Raw genomic sequence first — 26,528 nt, forward strand, 5'->3', positions numbered from 1 at the left:
CCGTTTTCGTGCGGCGGTCGGCTTTCTGATAAAAGTGGTCCCTGCGGCGGATTCGCTGCGAGATCACTTTTATCGGTGAAGGGAGAGGGCCCCCCCCTCCCGCCACGATCCGGTGGCCTCCGCCGCTTACCGGAGCCGTCGTAGCGGCAGAAGCGATCGCGTCCGCCTCTGTCCTGTGCCTGGAGACGAGTGAGGCTAAGATGGCGCCCACTCGTCTCCATGACACTGCTGGGCGGAAGCGACGTCAAAACGTCACTCCCGCCCACGCCTCTTAAAGGCACATTTTTTTCAATGTCATTTTTTAAATTTTAGTGTAAATATGAGATCTGAGGTCTTTTTGATCCCCCATATCTCATATTTAAGAGGACCTGTCATGCTTTTTTCTATGACAAGGGATGTTTACATTCCTTGTAAAAGGAATAAAAGTGACACTTTTTTTTTTTTAAACAGTGTAAAAAAAAATAAAATAATGTAAAATAAATAATAAAAATAATTATTTAAAAAAAAAAAAAACCCCCCGTCCCGACGAGCTTGCGCGCAGAAGCGAACGCATACGCGAGTAGCGCCTGCATATGAAAACGGTGGTCAAACCACACATGTGAGGTATCGCCGCGACCGGTAGAGCGAGAGCAATGATTCTAGCCCCAGACCTCCTCTGTAACGCAAAACATGCAACCTGTAGAATTTTTTTTAAACGTCGCCTATGGAGATTTTTGAGGGTAAAAGTTTGACGCTATTCCACGAGCGGGGCGCAATTTTGAAGCGTGACATGTTGGGTATCAATTTACTCGGCGTAACATTATCTTTCACAATATAAAAAAAAAATTGGGCTAACTTTACTGTTGTCTTATTTTTTTGTTCAAAAAAGTGAATTTTTTCCAAAAAAAGTGCGCTTATAAGACTGCTGCGCAAATACGGTGCAAAAAGAAGTATTGCAACGACCGCCATTTTATTCTCTAGGGTGTTAGAAAAAAAAAAAAACAATATTTAATGTTTGGGGGTTCTAAGTAATTTTCTAGCAAAAAAACCTGTTTTAAACACCAAAAATCCAAAACGAGGCTGGTCCTTAAGAGGTTAACCGGGGGCGATCAAAGGGTTAAGTGTGTTCCTAGGGAGTGATTACTAACTGTGGGGGGGTAAATGGCTTAACTGGAGGAAAACAGAGATCTGTGTTTCCGCTTAGCAGAAACACAAGGTCTGTATTTCCCTCCCTCACAGAACGGCGGTCTGCCTTGTTTACATAGCCAGACCGCCGTTCTGCCTCTCCTGTCAACGATCGGCGGGTCCCATCGGACATCGCGTCCCGCTGATTGGCTCCTGCTGTGCCCAATCGCAGTGGAAGCCGGTCACAGGCGGCGGCACCGCACCCCCGCGCTCCCAGTCCCGGAAAGAAAGGGGCAAAGTGCGGGTAGGTTGTTTTTGCGCAGCCGGGCCACCCTGCCGCAGTAGATGTGTGGTGGGCGGTCCGGAAAAAATATTCTTTTGGAATCATGAATTCAAATTTATATCGCTGCACCGCATGCAGAGGCGTCTTTTCCGGGAACTGGAGATTATTGGCTGACATCCATGTGAGGCTTTTAGAGGGTGACAATGGGCGAGCGTACGTGAATGCCCACCGCGGACATCGTCATATCGGGTCTGAAGTCGTGGGAGGAATGTCATTTAGAATTTAGGATCTGGAAGAATCAGATTGCTTTGGGATGAAGATAATTCTGATTCGGCTGGAAGAGAATTTCCTGCTGCCGGGTATAAATGACAGAATAATAAAGATATGAGACCATACCGCCCCCTTGTGTCTTTTTGTGAGATTACATCACACCACCTCCACCACCACCTTCAATGCTATGCAGCACTTTACAGTATAGTGCCCATAGATTCGTTCACAGCTGTTCCTGTCCAGCAAGGGAGCTTCCCATCGAAAGTCCATTCCATGTTCCTAGATATAGCCGCACCAACTTGGGAACACAATTCACAAACCAGTATGTAGAACATATACTGTTTGCCTATAGAGACCTCTAAAGATATGGCCCCCCAAAAAAAATTCTACATAGGGAGGGAGAGAAAATCTTTCTTTCTAGAGTCACTGCAAGGAATCATTTCCTTATACAGTCACAGCAAAGAAGTCTTTCCTCCTACAGTCACCGCAAAGAAGTCTTTCCTCCTACAGTCACCAGAAAGAAGTCTTTCCTCCTACAGTCACCGCAAAGAAGTCTTTCCTCCTGCAGTCACCGCAAAGAAGTCTTTCCTCCTACAGTCACCGCAAAGAAGTCTTTCCTCCTACAGTCACCGCAAAGAAGTCTTTCCTCCTACAGTCACCGCAAAGAAGTCTTTCCTCCTACAGTCTCTGCAAAGAAGACTTTCCTACTACAGTCACCGCAAAGAGGTCTTTCCTCTTAAGGTCATAACAAAGAAGTCTTTCCTCCTACAGTCACCACAAAGAAGTCTTTCCTCCTGCAGTCACCACAAAGAAGTCTTTCCTCCTACAGTCACCACAAAGAAGTCTTTCCTCCTACAGTAACCGCAAAGTAGTCTTTCCTCCTACAGTCACCGCAAAGAAGTCTTTCCTCCTACAGTCACCGCAAAGAAGTTTTTCCTAATACAGTCACCGCAAAGAAGACTTTCCTACTACAGTCACCGCAAAGAAGTCTTTCCTCCTACAGTCACCGCAAAGAAGTCTTTCCTCCTACAGTCACCGCAAAGAAGTCTTTCCTCCTACAGTCACCGCAAAGAAGTCTTTCCTCCTACAGTCACCGCAAAGAAGTCTTTCCTCCTACAGTCACCGCAAAGAAGTCTTTCCTCCTACAGTCACCGCAAAGAAGTCTTTCCTCCTACAGTCACCGCAAAGAAGTCTTTCCTCCTACAGTCACCGCAAAGAAGTCTTTCCTCCTACAGTCACCGCAAAGAAGTCTTTCCTCCTACAGTCACCGCAAAGAAGTCTTTCCTCCTACAGTCACCGCAAAGAAGTCTTTCCTCCTACAGTCACCGCAAAGAAGTCTTTTCTCTCACAGTCACCGCAAAGAAGTCTTTCCTCCTACAGTCACCGCAAAGAAGTCTTTCCTCCTACAGTCACCGCAAAGAAGTCTTTCCTCCTACAGTCACCGCAAAGAAGTCTTTCCTCCTACAGTCTCTGCAAAGAAGTCTTTCCTCCTACAGTCTCTGCAAAGAAGTCTTTCCTCCTACAGTCACCGCAAAGAAGTCTTTCCTCCTACAGTCACCGCAAAGAAGTCTTTCCTCCTACAGTCACCGCAAAGAAGTCTTTCCTCCTACAGTCACCGCAAAGAAGTCTTTTCTCCCACAGTCACCGCAAAGAAGTCTTTCCTCCTACAGTCACCGCAAAGAAGTCTTTCCTCCTACAGTCACCACAAAGAAGTCTTTCCTCCTAAAGTCACCGCAAAGAAGTCTTTCCTCCTACAGTCACCGCAAAGAAGTCTTTCCTCCTACAGTCACCGCAAAGAAGTCTTTTCTCTCACAGTCACCGCAAAGAAGTCTTTCCTCCTACAGTCACCGCAAAGAAGTCTTTCCTCCTACAGTCACCGCAAAGAAGTCTTTCCTCCTACAGTCACCGCAAAGAAGTCTTTCCTCCTACAGTCACCGCAAAGAAGTCTTTCCTCCTACAGTCACCGCAAAGAAGTCTTTCCTCCTACAGTCTCTGCAAAGAAGTCTTTCCTCCTACAGTCACCGCAAAGAAGTCTTTCCTCCTACAGTCACCGCAAAGAAGTCTTTCCTCCTACAGTCACCGCAAAGAAGTCTTTCCTCCTACAGTCTCTGCAAAGAAGTCTTTCCTCCTACAGTCACCGCAAAGAAGTCTTTCCTCCTACAGTCTCTGCAAAGAAGTCTTTCCTCCTACAGTCACCGCAAAGAAGTCTTTCCTCCTACAGTCTCTGCAAAGAAGACTTTCCTACTACAGTCACCGCAAAGAGGTCTTTCCTCTTAAGGTCATAACAAAGAAGTCTTTCCTCCTACAGTCACCGCAAAGAAGTCTTTCCTCCTACAGTCACCGCAAAGAAGTCTTTCCTCCTACAGTCACCGCAAAGAAGTCTTTCCTCCTACAGTCACCGCAAAGAAGTCTTTCCTCCTACAGTCACCGCAAAGAAGTCTTTCCTCCTACAGTCACCGCAAAGAAGTCTTTTCTCTCACAGTCACCGCAAAGAAGTCTTTCCTCCTACAGTCACCGCAAAGAAGTCTTTCCTCCTACAGTCACCGCAAAGAAGTCTTTCCTCCTACAGTCACCGCAAAGAAGTCTTTCCTCCTACAGTCTCTGCAAAGAAGTCTTTCCTCCTACAGTCACCGCAAAGAAGTCTTTCCTCCTACAGTCTCTGCAAAGAAGTCTTTCCTCCTACAGTCACCGCAAAGAAGTCTTTCCTCCTACAGTCTCTGCAAAGAAGACTTTCCTACTACAGTCACCGCAAAGAGGTCTTTCCTCTTAAGGTCATAACAAAGAAGTCTTTCCTCCTACAGTCACCACAAAGAAGTCTTTCCTCCTGCAGTCACCACAAAGAAGTCTTTCCTCCTACAGTCACCACAAAGAAGTCTTTCCTCCTACAGTAACCGCAAAGTAGTCTTTCCTCCTACAGTCACCGCAAAGAAGTCTTTCCTCCTACAGTCACCGCAAAGAAGTTTTTCCTAATACAGTCACCGCAAAGAAGACTTTCCTACTACAGTCACCGCAAAGAAGTCTTTCCTCCTACAGTCACCGCAAAGAAGTCTTTCCTCCTACAGTCACCGCAAAGAAGTCTTTCCTCCTACAGTCACCGCAAAGAAGTCTTTCCTCCTACAGTCACCGCAAAGAAGTCTTTCCTCCTACAGTCACCGCAAAGAAGTCTTTCCTCCTACAGTCACCGCAAAGAAGTCTTTCCTCCTACAGTCACCGCAAAGAAGACTTTCCTCCTACAGTCACCGCAAAGAAGTCTTTCCTCCTACAGTCACCGCAAAGAAGTCTTTCCTCCTACAGTCACCGCAAAGAAGTCTTTCCTCCTACAGTCACCGCAAAGAAGTCTTTCCTCCTACAGTCACCGCAAAGAAGTCTTTTCTCTCACAGTCACCGCAAAGAAGTCTTTCCTCCTACAGTCACCGCAAAGAAGTCTTTCCTCCTACAGTCACCGCAAAGAAGTCTTTCCTCCTACAGTCACCGCAAAGAAGTCTTTCCTCCTACAGTCTCTGCAAAGAAGTCTTTCCTCCTACAGTCTCTGCAAAGAAGTCTTTCCTCCTACAGTCACCGCAAAGAAGTCTTTCCTCCTACAGTCACCGCAAAGAAGTCTTTCCTCCTACAGTCACCGCAAAGAAGTCTTTCCTCCTACAGTCACCGCAAAGAAGTCTTTTCTCCCACAGTCACCGCAAAGAAGTCTTTCCTCCTACAGTCACCGCAAAGAAGTCTTTCCTCCTACAGTCACCACAAAGAAGTCTTTCCTCCTAAAGTCACCGCAAAGAAGTCTTTCCTCCTACAGTCACCGCAAAGAAGTCTTTCCTCCTACAGTCACCGCAAAGAAGTCTTTTCTCTCACAGTCACCGCAAAGAAGTCTTTCCTCCTACAGTCACCGCAAAGAAGTCTTTCCTCCTACAGTCACCGCAAAGAAGTCTTTCCTCCTACAGTCACCGCAAAGAAGTCTTTCCTCCTACAGTCACCGCAAAGAAGTCTTTCCTCCTACAGTCACCGCAAAGAAGTCTTTCCTCCTACAGTCTCTGCAAAGAAGTCTTTCCTCCTACAGTCACCGCAAAGAAGTCTTTCCTCCTACAGTCACCGCAAAGAAGTCTTTCCTCCTACAGTCACCGCAAAGAAGTCTTTCCTCCTACAGTCACCGCAAAGAAGTCTTTCCTCCTACAGTCTCTGCAAAGAAGTCTTTCCTCCTACAGTCTCTGCAAAGAAGACTTTCCTACTACAGTCACCGCAAAGAGGTCTTTCCTCTTAAGGTCATAACAAAGAAGTCTTTCCTCCTACAGTCACCGCAAAGAAGTCTTTCCTCCTACAGTCACCGCAAAGAAGTCTTTCCTCCTACAGTCACCGCAAAGAAGTCTTTCCTCCTACAGTCACCGCAAAGAAGTCTTTCCTCCTACAGTCACCGCAAAGAAGTCTTTCCTCCTACAGTCACCGCAAAGAAGTCTTTTCTCTCACAGTCACCGCAAAGAAGTCTTTCCTCCTACAGTCACCGCAAAGAAGTCTTTCCTCCTACAGTCACCGCAAAGAAGTCTTTCCTCCTACAGTCACCGCAAAGAAGTCTTTCCTCCTACAGTCTCTGCAAAGAAGTCTTTCCTCCTACAGTCTCTGCAAAGAAGTCTTTCCTCCTACAGTCACCGCAAAGAAGTCTTTCCTCCTACAGTCACCGCAAAGAAGTCTTTCCTCCTACAGTCACCGCAAAGAAGTCTTTCCTCCTACAGTCACCGCAAAGAAGTCTTTCCTCCCACAGTCACCGCAAAGAAGTCTTTCCTCCTACAGTCACCGCAAAGAAGTCTTTCCTCCTACAGTCACCGCAAAGAAGTCTTTCCTCCTAAAGTCACCGCAAAGAAGTCTTTCCTCCTACAGTCACCGCAAAGAAGTCTTTCCTCCTACAGTCACCGCAAAGAAGTCTTTTCTCTCACAGTCACCGCAAAGAAGTCTTTCCTCCTACAGTCACCGCAAAGAAGTCTTTCCTCCTACAGTCACCGCAAAGAAGTCTTTCCTCCTACAGTCACCGCAAAGAAGTCTTTCCTCCTACAGTCACCGCAAAGAAGTCTTTCCTCCTACAGTCACCGCAAAGAAGTCTTTCCTCCTACAGTCACCGCAAAGAAGTCTTTCCTCCTACAGTCTCTGCAAAGAAGTCTTTCCTCCTACAGTCACCGCAAAGAAGTCTTTCCTCCTACAGTCTCTGCAAAGAAGTCTTTCCTCCTACAGTCACCGCAAAGAAGTCTTTCCTCCTACAGTCACCGCAAAGAAGAAATGAGCTAATAGAATATACATGGAATAATTCACATAAGAAATAAGGGAGTGAGCACATGAATGGAGGAGTGTGGATATAGTATATCTATATGAAAAACCTTATAGAACTTTCTATGATCTCTGGATGTACTGTATACAGAACGCCCCAAATATACATCAAACTTCATGTCACTTTCCTGGTTTTTTTTTGCCTACCGGGAACTTTTACCCCCCTACCTGCCCAGGCCTATTTTCAGCTTTCAGCGCTCTCACACTTTGAATGACAATTGTGCGGTCATACAACGCTGTACACAGATGACATTGTTATTTTTTTCACACAAATAGAACTTTCCTTTGGTGGTATTTAATCACAGCTGGTCTCTTTATTTTTTGCTAAACAAACAAAAAAACACCTAAAATTTTGAAAAAACAAAACAAAATGTTTTTTATAGTTTGTAAACAGGTAATTTTTCTCCTTCATTGATGAGCACTGATGAGGCAACACTGATGGATAATAATGAGGCTGCACTGATGAGGCTGGACTGATGGGCACTGATGAGGCTGGACTGATGGGCACTGATGAGGCTGGACTGATGGGCACTGATGGGTACTAATGAGGCAACACTGATGGATAATAATGAGGCTGCACTGATGGGCACTAATGAGGTAACACTGATGGATAATAATGAGGCTGCACTGATGGGCACTAATGAGGTAACACTGATGGATAATAATGAGGCTGCACTGATGGGCACTGATGAGGCTGCACTGATGGGCACTGATGAGGCTGCACTGATGGGCACTGATGAGGCTGCACTGATGGGCACTGATGAGGCTGCACGGATGGGCACTGATGAGACTGCACTGATGGGCACTGATGAGGCTGCACTGATGGGCACTGATGAGGCTGCACTGATGGGCACTAATGAGGCTGCACTGATGGGCACTAATGAGGCTGCACTGATGGGCACTAATGAGGCTGCACTGATGAGGCTGCACTGATGGGCACTGATGAGGCAACACTGATAGGCACTTATGAGGCAACACTGATGGGCACTGATGAGGCTGCACTGATGGGCACTGATGAGGTAACACTGATGGGCACTGATGAGGTAACACTGATGGGTACTAATGAGGCTGCACTGATGGGCACTGATGAGGCTGCACCGATGGGCACTGATGAGGCAACACTGATGGGCACTGATGAGGCTGCACTGATGGGCACTAATGAGGCTGCACTGATGGGCACTAATGAGGCTGCACTGATGGGCACTAATGAGGCTGCACTGATGAGGCTGCACTGATGGGCACTGATGAGGCAACACTGATGGGCACTGATGAGGCTGCACTGATGGGCACTGATGAGGCTGCACTGATGGGCACTGATGAGCACTGATGAGGCTGCACTGATGGGTACTGATGAGGCAACACTGATGGGCACTGATGAGCAACACTGATGGGCACTGATGAGGCTGCACTGATGGGCACTGATGAGGCTGCACTGATGGGCACTGATGAGGCTGCACTGATGGGCACTGATGAGGCTGCACTGATGGGTACTGATGAGGCAACACTGATGGGCACTGATGAGGCAACACTGATGGGCACTGATGAGGCTGCACTAATGAGGCTGCACTGATGGGCACTGATAGGTGGCACTGGTGAGGCTGCACTGATGGGCACTGATAGGTGGCACTGATAAGGCTGTACTAATGGGCACTGATAGGTGGCACTGGTAGGCAGCACTGATAAGTGACACTGATGATGAGGCGCTGCTGGGCACTGATTGGCAGTACTGATGGGCACTGTTAGGTGGCACTGGTGAGGCTGCACTGATGGGCACTGATAGGTGGCACTGATAGGCACTGATAAGGCTGTACTAATGGGCACTGATAGGTGGCACTGATAGGCACTGATAAGGCTGTACTAATGGGCACTGATAGGTGGCACTGGTGAGGCTGCACTGATGGGAACTGATAGGTGGCACTGATGGGCACTGATAAGGCTGTACTAATGGGCACTGATAGGTGGCACTGGTGAGGCAGCACTAATGGGCATTGATAGGCACTGGTAGGCAGCACTGATAAGTGACACTGATGATGAAGCGCTGCTGGGTACTGATTGGCAGTACTGATGGGCACTGTTAGGTGGCACTGGTGGGACCGATGTCCCTGTAACAGAAGTTTTCTTCCTTTTTTCCTCACACAGCGCAAGGGGAAAAAAGCCAATAACCGGCTTTTGTTTACTTCCGTGATCAGCTGTCATTGGCTGACAGCTGATCACATGGTAAAGGGCCGCTGTGATTGGCCCTTTACCCTGATCTGTGATCAGCCAAGTCCCGAGGACTCGTGCCACCCCATTCACCGCATGGCGCGCGCAGGCAGCGCAAACATGGGAGGATGTTCATGAATGCCCTCCTGGCATTTTAAGCTGGCGCTATAGTCGAAAGACGGCGCCAAGTGGTTAATGGAATACCATAACATGCAATATGGCTCACATACACCGATCAGCCATAACTTTATAAGGCACCCACCTAGTATTGAGCAGGTCCCGCTTTTCCCACCAAAACAACCCTGACCCAATGAGGCATGGACTCCACTAGACCTCTGAAGGTACGCTGTGGTATCTGGCACCAAGCCGTCACTAGCAGATCCTTTAAGTCCTGTAAGTTACGAAATGGGGCCTTCAAGGATCAGACTTGTTTTCCAGCACATCCCACAGATGCCCACTTGGATTGAGGTTAGAGGAACTTGAAGGCCAAGTCAACACTTCAAACTCATTGTGCTCCTCAAACCAATTTTTGCAGTGTGCCAGGGAGCGTTATCCCGCTGAAAGAGGTCACTGCCATCAGGAAATACCATTCCCATGAAGGGGTGGACTTGGTCACCAACAACGATTAGGTAGGTGGTACGTGTCAAGGTAATATGCACATGAATGACAGGAGCCAAGGTTTCCCAGGAGAACATTGCCCAAAGCCTCACACTGCCTCCGCCTGCTTGTCTTCTTCCCATACTGCATCCTGGTGCCATCTCTTCACCAGGTAAGTGACGCACCCGGACATCCACATGAAGAAAACGTGATCCATCAGACCAGGCCACCTTCTTCCATTGCTCTGTGGTCCAGTTCTGAAGATCATGTGACCATTGTAGGTGCTTTTGGCTGTGGACACAGGTCAGCATGGGCACCCTGACCGGTCTGCGTCTACACAGCTCCGTACACAACAAACTGTGAGGAACATTTTTCTGCTTTCAACACATCAACTTCAGGGACAACATGTTTACTTACTGCCTAATATATCCCACCCACTTTCAGGTGTCGTTGTAACAAGATAATCAATGTCATTCCCTTTACCTGTCGGTGTCCCTCACTCTGTCCCTCCTCTTCAAGGACCTCTCCATATGCTCAGCACTATCCCTATTCAGCGGCTTCCTCTCCCTAACCTACCAATCACCTTAAACACTCCCAAATAACAGGAGATCCCCTATTTAAAGGCTCCCAGGTTAAGATGGCCGCTTCAACTCTCACAAGAACTCGGCATTAAATCAGATGCCTGCCTTCCCAGGGAGGAGTGATGGCGTCTCTAAGGGGCCAACTTCTCTTATAGACTCCTCTTCCCCATCAACAATGGCATAGTGCCACCTACAGGCCGGAAAAGTACCTTCACCTGCCTACAAACAGCTCCACTGTGTTCCTGGGGGGACCTGCACAATTCTTAGTGTCAGTGGCCTACCAATAGCGATAGCGGCTCCACCACCTACTATGGGGCCCTGGGTGGAAAGGGGAGGCACATAACCGTCATATTATTAGGATTGCAGAGGCTGCTGCTGACGCTGACCCTGTACCCCCTGTGACGCTGACCCTATACCCTCCATGTAACACTGACCCTTTACCCGTGTGACATGAACCCTGTACCCCCTGTGACGCTGACCCCGTACCCCCTGTGACGCTGACCCCGTACCCCCTGTGACGATGACCCCGTACCCCCTGTGACGCTGACCCCGTACACCCAGTGACACTGACCCCGTACCCCCTGTGACGCTGACTCCGTAGGAGGCTACTGTGAATTGTCTGAGGGTCTGAGGGTGGGCCCAGATGCATAGCTGTAACATGTCTGTCGCTACTGCATTCTGTGCACTTGATGACAACTTTACAGTCTTTAGCAAAATGTCCATAACAAGCACAGCACCTGTAGCATATTCCAAGTTTCTGAAGAATCTCCCTGCACTCCTGTAACGTCTTTGCCCTAAGCCCATGACATTTGTTTAGGAGGTGAGGCTTCTTGTGAATATGGCACTGACAATTAGGGTCTTTATCTCTGTCACCCGAATTGCTCTGGTGAGCAGGAGAGGATACGGGTGGTGAGATGGCTGTCCTTTTAACAGATATTGCTCTATTAAAGTCTCTACGTTTAGCTGCTATGTTATCATACCTTGATGAAGATGATGATGAAGCAGGCAAGTTGGGTTCACTGAAGCTGGGATCGTTTCTCATCCAGGCTTGATCACTGATGAACCTGCACAAATATGCAAATGGAGGAGAAGATTCGTTATAGTCTCTTTTGTACCTTGAGCCTTGTTGTGCCCATTTCTCTTGCAGGCCATATGGCAGTTTAGACACCACTGGATTGACACCATGAGCAGTGTCCAGGAAGCTTAGTTCAGGTAGATGCGGGTCTGTCTTTGCCAACTCCAGCTCCATGAGAAGATCACTCAGATCTTGGAGCTTGCGGTAGTCTTTGTTCCCTATTTTTGGGAAGTTTTGCAGTTTCTTGAATAGAGCACTTTCTATGGCTTCAAAGCTACCATAGGCTTGCTCAAGTCTTGCCCATGCAGCAACAAGACCTGCATCTGGGTGGTCAACATGCACTGTTCTCAGTCTTTTAACACGATCTGCAGATTCTGTCCCCAGCCACTTTATGAGCAAATCAAGTTCCTCCTTGGTAGTAAGGTTGAGATCAGCAATGGCAGCTTTGAAGGTTGATCTCCAGGCCCTGTAGCTCTCCGGACAGTCGTCAAACCTTGAGAGGGTAGCTCACGGCGTACTATATATCTGGCGAAGTCATTCAAGTCTGATCTCTCAATCTTTGGTGCCAAAGTAACTTGTGGAACCCCTCGGGTGTGAAAGTTCTTTGGTGAAGTAGGGTGAGGTTTACCAGGATGAAATGATGTTGTAAGAGCGTTTAACTGTGGTGTAGTCCCTAAGGCTTGTGCTGGCTGTGGCTTGAGCTGTGGCTTGTCTCTAGTAGTCACCTTGTCAGCAAGAGGTGATGCAGTTTGTTGCATTGATGCACTTGTATTGTAGACTTGAAGAGGCTCAGGCATTTGGAGCTGAGAGGTCTCTGTGTTGTGAGTCAGAACAGTGTTGTTAGTAAGACGTACAGGAGATAACTCTGTATCATTGCAAATGTTATGCTTTAGTACATATTCACTGGTGTGATCAACTGGGTCTTGCAGTTCCGCTTGAATGGACCAGTCTGAGATAGCACTTTCTTCCATCGCTTGTTCAAGAACTCTCAGCCTTGCTAGGGCAGCTGCTTCTTCCTTTTCCATTTGCAGAATCTTTAATTGGGAATCTGTCTCTGCTTGTTGAGCTTCTATCTCTGCTTGCATCTTTGCCTTTTGTGTTTTTATTTCCGCTTGGTGAACTTCCATCTCTTGGTGAGTTACCATCTTTGCATGGTGAGCTGCCTTTTGTGTTTCTACTTCTGCTTCCTTTCTGGTAAAGGAGCTTTGCACTCTTTTTGATTCCACATCAGCGCGGGCCTCTATTATCTTATCGCTTAATGTTGAACTTCTGGAGTGAGAGGATCTAGAAGAACGTGCAGTGTGCTTGGTTGATGTGGATCTGTGAGATTTGGTCCCACTGCAGCTGAGCAATGCGGAGTTCTGCCTTACACTGGGCTTTTTGCACTAAGAGATCCCTTTGTTGGTTTAGTGCATCAGTCCTGGTCAGTTCTGCTGAAGAGTCCTCTATATTACAGTCCTGCAAGAAAGCTGTGTATTTTGCAAACAGCCACTGGTAGCGTTCGTACGCGGCAGATAAGCGATCTATAGAGTCTCTTAGTTCAGCTGGTCGATCATTAAAGTGTGACAAAACTGACATGCAGTGTGAAGTTCTGTCCCATAAGTCTGACAGATTGCTGGAGAACTCATCTCTAGTGGTTTCATAGTTTTCTATGTAGGTAGATGTGTAGGTTTTATTGTACATTTGGGTCTTACACTCTGTTCGGCAATATCTGCAGAATCTGCTCCCTGTACATCTGCGGGTTCAGAGGCATGATGAATCTGCATTGGTACAGCCACAAAAGGGTGCTCAGAGTCTTGTCTAGACATTTTTCACGTTTTTGCAAGAAATGGTACTGTCTCTTTAAAGTGGTGTTCCGGCCTGAAATGATAGTTTTTAAATAAAAATAACCCCTATAATAAACAAGCCTAATGTATTCTAGTAAAGTCAGTCTGTAAACTAAGGTCTGTTTAGTTTGTTATTTTATAAACTTACAGCAGGCCGTGGCCATCTTAAGTGTGGGCATCTGAAGCCAGACTGTATTTCTTCCTGGATCTCATCCTTGCAGATCTCGCACATGCTCAGTGCAGCACAAGCAGTGTAATAGGTTTCAGGTCAGGTTTCCATAGCAACAGCAGTGTCAGAGGAAGTTGCCGCCCCTTCCCAGAAGGCATTGCAAACAGGAAATGATGCGATGGGCCACGGCCAGGGAGGAGGAAGTGAAAAATGAATATAGCAGATATACAGTAGGTGCTGAGAAATTTTTTTTTTAAATATCCAATTCGTTTACATTACACAGTTTAGTGAGGGATGCTGAAGAGTTGTAAAAGTGGGTGGAACTCCACTTTAAGAAGACAAACAGCAGCTTAGACAAGTGGGGAGACACAGTTCAATGTAGAGAAACAGTTTTTAACATTCACATGAGGTGCGGTAAACTCGTACGACCATGTGCTTCACAAGATGGCGGATGGCACTGAGCTTGATTGCAGATCAGGCGCACACATATGCACAGGCTGTGGGAATTCTATACATATTTTGACTATTCTGACTCCGATTGTGAGACTGTCCCTTGTGAGACCTCTATGCCTGGCCTGTATAAGATATAATCACTGAGGACAATCCTCATCAGATAGTTTGAACTCACCAAATACCGATTCCATCCATAAGATGCTTTTATTCTGAACATCAGGTTACAGCAGATGACAGGATACAAACAGGTGAATAGGTTGTAGTATTTATGCGGTCAAAAGATGATATTGTCTGTAGCTTACAATACAGAATACATGTGCCCTGCTACATGTGGCTTGTTGCTGCATCCATGACACAGGAAGTACAATCACAGGAAGAAGGGTGGAGCATTACATATAAAGGAAGTATGTCATAACATGAGGGAAAATAAACTTGAGAAAACAAGTGCATTACCACAAAAGGTCACTAGATGCCAGCATGTGAACTAAATATAAACGTTCATAGAAAATGGTTAGGAAAACAATCTATATAAATTCTATTCCCTGTTGGAGCAGCACAACAACAGTCCCTCCTCTTTGTCATATGCTTCCATGTATCCCTCATTGAATCTTGATCTTTTTCTTACTCCTGGATATTAATCAGTCTTTACAGTACATATGAGTCCATAAATAGGAAAACATGACTTGACTTGTAGACTCTATTCTTCAGGAGGGATGACTTAGAGGAGGACATAAAAAGCTGGTTTCCTCTGTGTCTTCTACGTGGGTTGGGCTTTGGGGCGTCTCATCTCAGCGAGGAAGATGTGGTCATCTGCTCGGGCTTTGTTCACTCATCCAATCAGGCAACAGTAGCACCTCATCACAACATATAGAAGGAATAGAAACAAAAACAACATGAACATATATACCCCTACTTCCTTCAACCATGATCTGCTGAAAAATAAAAAAATCCCCAAAGATTCCCAGACCCTTAACAGGATTCCAACCTTCACTAGCTATAGCTCTGGCTTTGCGTTGCAGGGATCTAACCTTATCCATATGGGCCTGAACTTTGTCACTAGTATCCCCAATCCAAGGGTCTTGATCTGCTGTTGTTCCTGTGGGATCTTCCTTGCAGCTTCAACAATTACATTGAACATCCCATCCACACTCGATGAGAAATTGTTCAATAGTTTCATAAGCCCCCACCCTGTAGAGGAAACCATGCCAAGACCTGGTTGGGGTTGGTGAACAATTCCCTTCTAGCTGTTCCTGCCACTCTTACCTTCTCTTGCGCCTCACGATTGGCCGCTACATAAGATGCTGGGACGAGTTTCACCAGGATGCATGAACCTCTTGCATTAGGGGGAATTACCTTATAAGCTGTAGACCTGCATAAGTACCAAACTAAAGTTGAAGCACATTTGTGGGCTACTATAACTCATTTTATCCTCTAGAAATGTACTGTTAAGTTCTTTTGACAAGTGTCTGTTTGAACTTTTTTACTCGTTTTTTTCAAAATTCCTCATACCAATCTGAACATCATAGATAACATGTACCGCTGTCATCGCTGGGGTACTAAAGCTTGGTGGAGATTGAGAGTAGACCCAGCAATTGGTCATGTTTGCTTTCTCAGCTAGTTGGAGAATACACTTTAAACGATAAGTTGGGATGCTTTTCATCTTTACCCTTGCTAAAATATACTAAACTAAAAAATATAAACAATGATACTCCTCATTCTTTGGTGTGGTTGAGCAGCTTCTTGCTCTGGCGTGGATCTAGTTGTCTCATCCCCCAAGCAAAAGACCCAGTCACCTAGTTGGAAAGAATCTAAACCGGTTATTGTGTCAGGGCCCAGGAGGGACTCATGAACCCTGTTGTGGACCTTTTGAAGTTCACATTACAGTGCCCGCACCTACCTCATCAGCTGAGAATGTCAACAGCTGATGAGGAAAGTACAACCCTGTTTTTGGTTAACCTCCAAACAAACCTCTTATGGAGATAACCCAGACATGTGGGAACTCAATGAATCCTTTTTCACTCTTCACCAACTTTGGTCACTGAACCTGTGTGTGGCTTACCATCTGGAGTGTAATACCTGGAACCATTGACAAAAAGGTTCTTAGTGTCTGGGATGGGAGCCTCCTTCACCAGACTGCTGGTTGCTGATTCAAATTCCATGAAAGAAAGACAGTCGCAGAACATGTCGTCCTACAAGGTCACAAACTTGGTTAGAATTAGAAAGGTTAGTATTATTGGTTTGAAAATGGTCATTCTTCCAGCACCTACGGCCAAGGTGGTGGCGAATGGATGGCCTTCTCGGGTATTCGAAATCAGTCGAGGCACGAGGCAGGGTTGTCCTCTCTCCACATTACTTTATGCTTTAGCTGCGGAACCTTTAGCCATGTCTATCCGAACATGCCCTGAGATTGTAGGCCTGCAGATGGGCTCCCTGATCAGCTTATATGCTGATGATACATTATTATATCTTGCAGACTCTGGCCCTTCTCTTCAAAATGCACTTCAGCTTATAGAACGTTTTGGAACGTTCTCTGGATTAAAAATCAATTGGGAAAAGTCTCAAATCCTCCCCATAGACAGCTTTCCACCACCAGAACCACAGATAAAAATTCCACTCCAAAGAGTAAACACTATAAAATATCTAGGAATTTACATATCTAGGAACCCGGCCGATTATATCTCCCTTAATATTGAACCCCTCTATACACTAGTCAGAGCCAAAACACGCATATGGGCTCGCCTTCCATTGGGGATATGGGGCCGTATAAATCTGATTAAAATGGTTCTTCTTCCCAAGATACTTTACGTATTATGGCATACTCCAATCTATCTCAAATTAAAATACTTTAAATCGCTTGAAGCTCTTCTTAAAACTTTTGTCTGGGGAAACAATAGACATAAACTCGCATGGCAAGCGCTCAAAAACCCAACAGACATGGGAGGCATGGCCCTACCAGATCTCAATCTCTATTATATTGCATCCCAATTATCTCAATTATTTCACATAGATAAGACAGACAACACACGCTTCCAGATACTACTAGGCACGAAAGGAACACAGCTCACCGGTGACTCGCTTTATGCAATCTCGGCGGGCTGCAAGAGAACTGAACCAAGAGGAGACGTTGAATCCTTGATCTATCACTACAGACATATTTGGGACCTTGCTTCCACCAAATTGGGGCTACCTCAATACAATGATTATACACCAATATGGCATAACAGAGACATGATGGAATTCCTACATATCCCTGAACCCGAGGTATGGGAAGTAAAGGGTGTATATTACTTGCACCACTTGTTCTCAAACGGTACTCTCAAAACATATAACACACTCCAAGAGGAATTCTCGCTCCCAAATTATATGTTCTTCAGGTTCTTACAAATAAGACACGCAACCCAAACACAATTCTCCCGTGTCACCCCCATATCTGATCTCCATCCTATTATGGCCATAGTCAAGAGCACGGATTCTCGTGGATTGATATCTGCATTTTATAACATGCTCTTGGCGCCTATCTCCTCCAAGATAGCGTTTGCGCTAAAGCCCCGCTGGGAGAGAGAGGTGGGACCCATGGAAAATGAGGAGTGGGAGGAGGCCCTAGAGACCTGCAAAGTGGTATCCCCAAAACTCTCCGATAGATTATCACAGATCTACATAACACATAGATCGTATCTCACCCCTATACAAGTAGCTAGATATAAACGTAACCAGTCCACATTATGCCCACTTTGTGCACAAGAATCTGGCACGTTTTATCATCTACTATGGACATGTACTAAAATTTAGCAACTATGGCAACGGGTCATAACCTTTCTTCACGACACCATGGGTTCTCCCATAACACTAGACCCGAAACAATGTCTTTTAGGGATATTTCCAGACACAGTAGATAAATTTACTAAAATATTCTTACACGAAGTTTTATTCTCGGTTAGGAAAATAATTGCATGAAAATGGATGAGGCCCATTCCTCCCAGCTTCGCAGAGTGGAAGACAGAAGTTAACATTACATTACCCTATAAGAAGCACATATACATTAACAGAGGATGCGCATCCAAATACAATAAAATTTGGGATCGTTGGTTACAAGAATCAGAAACGTGCAATTAAATAAGACACTGGTTAACATTTTGAACACTTATCTGCAAGATGTGCTGCTTTCAGTACGGTTATATCCAACAAACTTTTAGAACAATGTAACTCTGATCATACTACACCTTGTCTATAAATGCACCTGTATCAGATGTTTTATTGCTCCCACAGATCTTGAAATACATTTTAAATATGCAAATGTTCTCTCGATTACATGTACTATGTCTGTATTCAAATAAAACTTTTGTTCAACGAAAAAAGAAAATGGTCATTCTTACCTTTATCACCCCATTTTCTTCCTCATTATAAACCGGAGGAAGAGACGCAGGGTTTAGAATGGTGCAGAAAAAAAAAACAACGAAACAGCCTATTATACTTTTACCCTCTTTTAGGCGTATGTATTTATGCATGTGTACAGCTATCTACATACACCTTCAGAAACTCACCAGACCTAAAAAAGTTACTTATAACTCTATCCTTCATCTTTAACCTGCAAAGAAAGGCAACCAATACAATATTCCTGTATGTTGGTAAATTGTCACTGACATTCTCCAAAACCGACAACAACAAAACCCTCTGTAACTCTTATGCCGCGTACACATGACCGGACTTTACGGCATACTTGGTTCGGCGGACTTTTCGACGGACTTTAAGACGGACTTTCCGAATGAACGGATTTGCCTACACACGATCAACCAAAGTCTGACGGATTCGTACGCAATGACGTACGACCGGACTAAAATAAGGAAGTTGATAGCCAGTAGCCAATAGCTGCCCTAGCGTCGTTTTTTGTCTGTCGGACTAGCATACAGATGAGCGGATTTTTCAACCGCACTCGAGTCCGTCGAAAATATTTGAAACATGTTTCATTTCTAGGTCCGTCAAACTTTTGGGGGAAAAAAGTCCGCTGGAGCCCACACACGATCGAATTGTCCGACGGACTCCGGTCCGCCGAACCAAGTATGCTGTAAAGTCCGCTCGTGTGTACGCGGCATTGGTTTCACGTTCCTACAAAAATACAATGGCCGCAACGTGTAAAAGGGCCGCCGCGATGGGTTCTAACATATTGCTACATACAATTAGAAGACTAAAACATGAGTCAAACATTTAGATACAAATGTGAGGGAGATATTTCATAGTCTCCAAAACAAAAATAAAAAAACTAGACGGAATGGGAAAAACATGAGGGCAGCTCGAAAACTTTGCATGGGCCAGCCACACAAAGTTGAAAAACAGGGAATTTTAACCACACAAACGTGTACTACACATCCATCCACCTACTCATCATTACAGATTTCTGAAGCCACAGTCGAGCTACTTTCAAGGTATTTTTATTCTGGGGTCTCGTACCTCCAGACATCAAAAGTACCTTCCAAAGGAATACACCTTACTGTACCCTCTGACCATATATGCCAATCTTTAAGGGGTCTCATGTCCGGAGCCCGAAATCCAGACCTCATGTACTATCCAGGTGTCTGACTGGTGTGGAGCCTAATTTTTTTCCTCCAACGCATGGACGGCCAACATGACTTATGACGATTTGAATCGCTTATGATGTGTCCCTACATCCAGGGCACCCTCGCACTAGCTTTCAGAGCAGTACTGCCTAGTGCCCAATTTTACAGTACTGGCACCCAGCGTTTCCGATTATTATACACAGCCTCCCAGTATGCTAGAATCTACTCCTCACGTTTATGCTAATATAATCGCGCACTGGAATTCTGACTGTTAAACATGTCCCGACCGGTCTCACGATATACAGCCCTCTAAACGTGTTCGTCAGACAACCACAAAGCACCATGAAATCCTCCACTATTCAAAACAATATTATGGCTTCTTTCTACCTGCATCTAGATGTTACGACAATAAAGTGGATGCCTCCTGTTTACTCTCTACCCAAAACTGTATTACAGTATAAAACTTATACAACTGGAATTAAATTTAAAAACCAAGGTGATTTCCATTGTCCTTCCAAACACAAGTCCCTTGGTCCACATGCTTGTTTCAAAGACCCCAAGCCCCTCCCACCAACTTCCTGTTGATACATCACATCCTGCAAAGAACTTCCTGTTGATACATCACATCCTGCAAAGAAATTCCTGTTCTCTGCTGATCTCTAAAAACCCATCTAACTGGTTTATTTACATATCAATGGACAAGAAGGGGGAGGGAGGAGGGGAAGCCTAGCTTCCCTGAACTTCATATTATGTCTATTACACAAAAAAATAGCTATGGCTACTGGACTGTATAACATCATATAGGAAACCTCAACATATCTAAAAACCTTTTGTCCAGGAAAGGGTGGAATAAACCCCCATATTGCAAACGGGAGGGACTCCCATATCCCCTGGGCAGTCAGACCACTGAAACTCCTGTAAAAAGATGACTCAACCTCACTAAATGCGGCCCAAAAGCAGAGCAATTCCACCAGAACCAAAACTCAGTAGAAAGGAAATGGCAGCAATCGAAAATCAGACCACGACCACATGGTGATGAAATCCGTACTACAACAAAATGGCCGACAACAATTGGACTATGACCACATGGTGATGAAATCCAGACTACAACGAAATGGCCAACGACAATCAGACCACGACAAAATGGTGGCATTAACACATGAAATGCAGTCGCTGATCCTGCCAAAACCAGCACAAACCAAAATTTCTACACTAGAAAACTGAAATTTCTCCCCACGAAAACTGACTACACAATTGAGACACTAAATTAACACTTAACCGTAGACAAACACTTTATGCCGCGTACACGCGATCGGATTTTCCGTTGGAAAAAACTTGGGTGGTTTTTCCTATGGAATTCCACTCAAGCTTGGCTTGCATACACACGGTCACACTAAAGTTCTCTGAACTTTCGACCGTCAAGAACGCGGTGACGTACAACACTACGACAAGCTGAGAAAATGAAGTTCAATGCTTCAGAGCATGCGTTGAACTGTTTCCGAGCATGCGTAGGAACTTTGCACGTCGGAATTGGTACAGACGATCGGAATTTACGATCGCAACTTTTTCCGACCGAACAATTGAGAACCTGCTCTCAATCTTTTGCTGGTGGGAATTCCGCCAGCAAAAGTCCGATGGAGCATACACGCGGTCGGAATTTCCAACCAAAAGCTCACATCGGACTTTTGCTGGCGGAATTTCCGATCGTGTGTACGGGGCATTAGGCTACATCAACTAGGGCCCATAGGAGGCCTAAAACACAGGCTATCCAAACAACACATTTAAAAACGCCAATATTACATAAAACACAAAATAACACAGGTTCAACATACACTCGTTCCCAAATATAAAACCATACTTAGCTCTGAAAGTTGGAATATCAAAAGATACACAGGACGAAGACAATGCTGCTTGCATGCTTGATCTTTTCATCTCAAAACAAAAGAACTCCCCCATGCTATCACTAATGCTATTGGCCAGAAACCTGTAAAATATGTCTCAGCAATGCATGGCTGCCCTTCCCCCCTCAGCCACATGGCCACTTGAATATGCGGCAGCCATTTTCAAACCAAACCTTTTCTAAAGGACCATCAAAGTCCACCAAACCATCTGTGTTTTGAGTCAGTTAAACAATCTACTTGTTGGTCCCAAACGTAAGTAATAATCACAATTCATACATTTATATTTCTCATATACATCACAAACTTATTACACAACATACAGTTACTTATCAGCCTGCTCAGTCATACACAGCATACAGTTTAGGTTTGTATTAAATGGGACCTATAGAGGATTTAAATATAGGTACTCCCCGAATTAATAGGTGTACAGAGGAGAATTTTTAGCTGGACTTTTTAGGTGCCAGAAATAGGAATTACTTAAATAATTTCAATCCATAATAAATATAGAAAAATAAATTACACAATTTTTATTAATACATACAATACATAAAAAGATTAAATATAGATAATATACGTATGTGCACAGATATATCCAAAATTCGAAATAAGATACAGAATATATCGTCATTCGAAGAGTCGCATTGGAGCGATTATCATGACATGTTTCGTCACCTAGGACTCATCAGGGTATACTTTAAGAACAATGGATGTGACACTGCATATAACAGAAACAGAATTAAAATTAAGACTATTCCAATAGCTAGAAATCCAATAAAAAATGAAAAGGGAAAGAAAAAGAAGGAAGGAAATGATGGCAGCCTGCCAACTGTCATGCCAGTCAACAATCGCTCACCCAATATGAAGATCTTATTTCTGCGACTCGATGTCAAGTCACATTGGGCCGTTAATGGGTGGTGCACATGAAGAAAATGTGTCATTCGTGACTTAGGAAGAGACTCTTGGGTTGAATCTAGCCAAGAGAATAGTGTGCAAATTAGTGAGATAATAAGAAGAGGTAGGAGGAAATAAATCCACTAAATAGGTAAATGGGGGAGGGGGAGGGAGGGAAGGGAAAGTGGCTGGTTGGGAGAGGGTGAAGGGGCAAAAAAAGGGGAGGGGGAAAGGGGGGAGGGGGGAAGAGGGAGGAATGAGCAGGACAGAAGGAATGGGAAAAGGGGGGGGGGGGGACAAGGGGAGAAGAATCGATGGGGATAGCAGGGATATGGAAAAATGGGGAGAAGGAAAAAGGGGGGGGAAGGGAATGGAGATAAAAATGATAGTTAGTATTGAAGAACCATGTAAAAAATGTGTAATAAATAAAGGTGAAGTGCTGTGAAGTGGTTTGTGGGAAGGGAGTGCTTACTTACATGAAGGAACAATGGTTAAAGGAATATCCGAAAACGCTAAAGAGGCCAGAACTACGACTACAACCGGAGGTCTGTAGGGAGTGTTTTGGTGAGTGACTGCAGAGAGTAAAGTACATAGATTCTCAGTTCAGTGTATGCTATATGAGTCAAATTTGGAGAGCAAATATATAAATAGTTCATATTGGTAATTAATAGAGAAATAGGTCATCTTATATATAGAGGTGACCATATGCCTGCTGCAGATCACCTGCCCCCCTTAATTAAAACACAGGCGGCAGCAAGTAATAAGTTTAAAAAATTGAACTAAAATTTACAACATAATATGAAAACAATAATGTTCTACCATAATGACCTAGGAAAAACAGAGGAGATTTTACCTTTTAGTAATGTCATAGCATGCCTAGCCTTGAAGTATCAGATGGTATGATATAGGTGGGGGAGGATTATAAATAGGCGTGTAAATGCTAAACAATTAGTGTTGGACGTCTTATATGGGCCGCTGGTGTGTAGACCGCACGGCGCATGCGCAAAACAAAGTATAGATGACAGGAACCTGGAGTACTGAGATACTACATTTCCCATACCACATAGCGGCCCGTGGGCAGGGGAGAGAGGACGCGAGGAGCTGACATGCTCCAATCAGTGGGCGTGCGTCCATCTCCCCTCCGTGCACAGGGCAGAAAGCGGCACGGGAAAGAGAGAAAATTCGTTTGATTGGCCGCAAGATTCTGGAGTAACGCTACTATAGCGGGTGAGAATGACGATGTGAATGAGCAGAGAATATGGAAGAGGAAAAGTGATAGTGTGTGAAAAAAAAACAATACTGCACACCATGGACGGGTGAATAGAAGCGAGAAGACAAAAAGATCGCAGATATGGCATAACGGGGAGGCGATGTGATGGGGCAAAGCAGTTGGCAGACATTAGCAATGAGAGCATTGGGGAAAATAATTGAAGTTATATAAGAATTAATACATTTTTTTTTTTTTTTTTGAGAACAATAAATTCATAAGAAACGTGATTCAAAAATATTTGATTAATAAATTCTTACATCATTAATGCGTAATTGGTACATTGAAGTATACAGTTGGCAGCCTGTCATCATTTCCTTCTTTCTTTTTCTTTCCCTTTTCATTTTTTATTGGATTTCTAGCTATTGGAATAGTCTTAATTTTAATTCTGTTTCTGTTATATGCAGTGTCACATCCATTGTTCTTAAAGTATCCCCTGATGAGCCCTAGGTGGCGAAACATGTCATGTCGGGATAATCGCTCCAATGCGACTCTTCGAGTGACGATATATTCTGTATCTTATTTCGAATTTTGGATATATCTGTGCACATATGTATATTATCTATATTTAATCTTTTTATGTATTGTATGTATTAATAAAAATTGTGTAATTTATTCTTCTCTATTTATTATGGATTGAAATTATTTAAGTAATTCCTATTTCTGGCACCTAAAAAGTCCCGCTAAAAAGTCTCCTCTGTACATATATTTACAGGGATGTTGGTGCCCCTTTTTCCCTTTTAGTTATCGTCACCTACCCATATTGTTACTTTTCGCCCCGAATTAATAGACATACTTACAATGACAAATATATAACCTACAAATAAAGTCCCGCCATTATATAGAAAGTGAAAAAAAAAACAAAAGGTTCTTTGCCTAGCAGAACTTACCCCATACAGCAGGCAGAGAATCAAGATCCCGAACACAGAACAGCAAAAATGTTAAAAAAAAAAAACTTGAAGTATAGTTGTCTTACCATGGGCCCCCGTTTTGCTGGTTCTGGTTCTGGATGTCTTTTCCCACTCGAGGTCCGCTGAATGAGGAAGATCTGTTGGCCTCCTTTCTGGCCCGCCAATTCTGTGGTGAAAATTGTAAGCTTCTCCTATAAGAAAATAATTCCATGTGCTAAAAAGCACAATCATAGCTCTCTTGTATAATGCTGGGAAAGCGCGCTTGTTTATCTCCAAGTAACACAGGCAGACTCTGGTATCACGTTAAGCTTAGCAAAATCCTGTCTAGAATGATCTTCTGCTTTTATTTATACTGTAAACATGAATAACAAAGGAAGGTGGTTGGCTTCAGAATCAGCCGATCAGACACCTGTATTCTTTTAGAAGAACCAATCACACACATGTATATATTCAAATAGAATTCCAGTAGCGAAGTGTGCAGATGATCGTGTGCAAAGCCATGTGGTCAGCTTTTTTGTGAGACACAAATTGTCTCACAATTTGAACACAACTTACATGGCTCTAAACATGATTGTGTGCACATTGCCACTGCTACCAATGAAGGGAGCCATACTCTATCATGGCTCAGTGGGCCATAATTTTTGTATGGTTATGCTATGGTTCCCATGTACACAGATCCGTCTGCTAGGAGCCTTAATGCAATCGCCATGAGGTGGCCAGTCTCTTGGTGAGGCATAAAAGATCATCCCTAAAAGAGCAAACAGATCTGCCGTGTCCACAGGAAGGTTTATGTAGCCAATGGTCTTCCACCAACGGCTGTATGTGTGAATGCGCTCGCATGAACGTATTACAGCAAAACTAACACTGGGGGACATCTGACAACATACATTAATAAAAATTTCCACAACAGTCCCTCCTCTTTATCCCTACTTCCTTCAACCATGATCTGCTGAAAAATAAAAAAATCCCCAAAGATTCCCAGACCATTAAAAGGATTCCAACCTTCACTAGCTATAGCTCTGGCTTTGCCTTGCAGGGATCTAACCTTATCTGTATGGACCTGAACTTTGTCACTAGTATCCCCGATCCAGGTACAAAAATCTTTACCTATGAATAAGGCCAGTCTCTTGGTGAGGCATAAACGATCACCCCTAAAAGAGCAAACAGATCTGCCGTGTCCAAGGGAAGGTTTCCGCAACCAATGGTCTTCCACCAATGTCATTGTATAATTGTTCTGGGACCCCAAGTATCAGTGTGTCATTGTTCTGGGACCCCCAAGTGTCATTCTGTCACTGTTCTGGGACCCCAAGTATCAGCGTGTCATTGTTCTGGGACTCCCAAGTGTCAGTGTGTCTATGTTCTGGGACCCCCAAGTGTCATTGTTCTGGGACCCCAAGTATCAGTGTGTCAATGTTCTGGAACCCCCAAGTGTCAGTGTGTCTTTGTTCTGTGACCCACAAGTATCAGTGTGTCATTGTTCTGGGACCCCAAATATCAGTGTGTCATTGTTCTGGAACCCCCAAGTCTCAGTGTGTCATTGTTCTGTGACTCCCAAGTATCAGTGTGTCATTGTTCTGGGACCCCAAGTGTTAGTGTATCATTGTTCTGGAACCCCCAAGTATCAGAGTGTCATTGTTCTGGGACCCCCAAGTGTCATTATTCTGGGATCCCAAGTATCAGTGTGTCATTGTTCTGGGACCCCCAAGTGTCATTGTGTCATTGTTCTGGGACCCCAAGTACAGGGCTTTTTTCCAGCGGGAACTTGGGGGAACGTAGTTCCGGCACCTCCAGCACTAAATGAATGTAATAGCATGGAGTGTGGGGTGTGCTGGAGGGTCTATTAATATTGGCTGCTGGGGGATCTACTGTCACTGGTGGGTGATCTGATTTTGTGTGAGGGTCTATTGTTGCTGATGGGGAATCTATTGTTGCTGTGGGGGTCTTATGTTGCTGGAAGGGATCTACTGTTTAGGGAGAGGTCTATTTTTACTGGCTGCTGGAGGATCTATTGATGCTGGCTGCTGGGAGATCTGTTGTTGATGCTGGGGGTGTCTAATGTTGCTTGGGTGGATATTTTGTTACTGGGTGTGATATTTTGTTGTGGGTGGTTCACTGTTGCTGCAGGGAATCTATTGTTGTTGGGGT

The 26,528-nt window shown here is 44.7% G+C and overlaps 1 protein-coding gene across 1 annotated transcript; it reads left to right on the forward strand.

Annotated features, from left to right (window-relative positions):
• Nucleotides 1–1,490: 1,490 nt before the first annotated feature.
• Nucleotides 1,491–7,262, forward strand: LOC141102844 (uncharacterized). Its single transcript, XM_073591872.1, has 3 exons — nt 1,491–1,568; nt 4,560–5,399; nt 5,893–7,262. The coding sequence occupies exons 1-3, from the start codon at nt 1,491–1,493 to the stop codon at nt 6,484–6,486; spliced, it is 1,512 nt and encodes a 503-aa protein (XP_073447973.1). The 3' UTR covers nt 6,487–7,262.
• The last annotated feature ends 19,266 nt before the right edge of the window (nt 7,263–26,528 follow it).

The sequence above is a fragment of the Aquarana catesbeiana genome, linkage group LG07 (genome assembly GCF_042186555.1).
Source record: "Aquarana catesbeiana isolate 2022-GZ linkage group LG07, ASM4218655v1, whole genome shotgun sequence".
NCBI classification, from domain to species: domain Eukaryota; kingdom Metazoa; phylum Chordata; class Amphibia; order Anura; family Ranidae; genus Aquarana; species Aquarana catesbeiana.

Bases quoted from the DNA above. Each gene is read 5' to 3' on its own strand.
- LOC141102844 (XM_073591872.1), top strand. From the start codon at position 1,491: ATGAATTCAAATTTATATCGCTGCACCGCATGCAGAGGCGTCTTTTCC. The intron at 1,569-4,559 runs GTGAGGCTTTTA...ACCGCAAAGTAG, and splicing joins GATTATTGGCTGACATCCAT to TCTTTCCTCCTACAGTCACC. The intron at 5,400-5,892 runs GTCTTTCCTCCT...CACCGCAAAGAG, and splicing joins CCTACAGTCACCACAAAGAA to GTCTTTCCTCTTAAGGTCAT.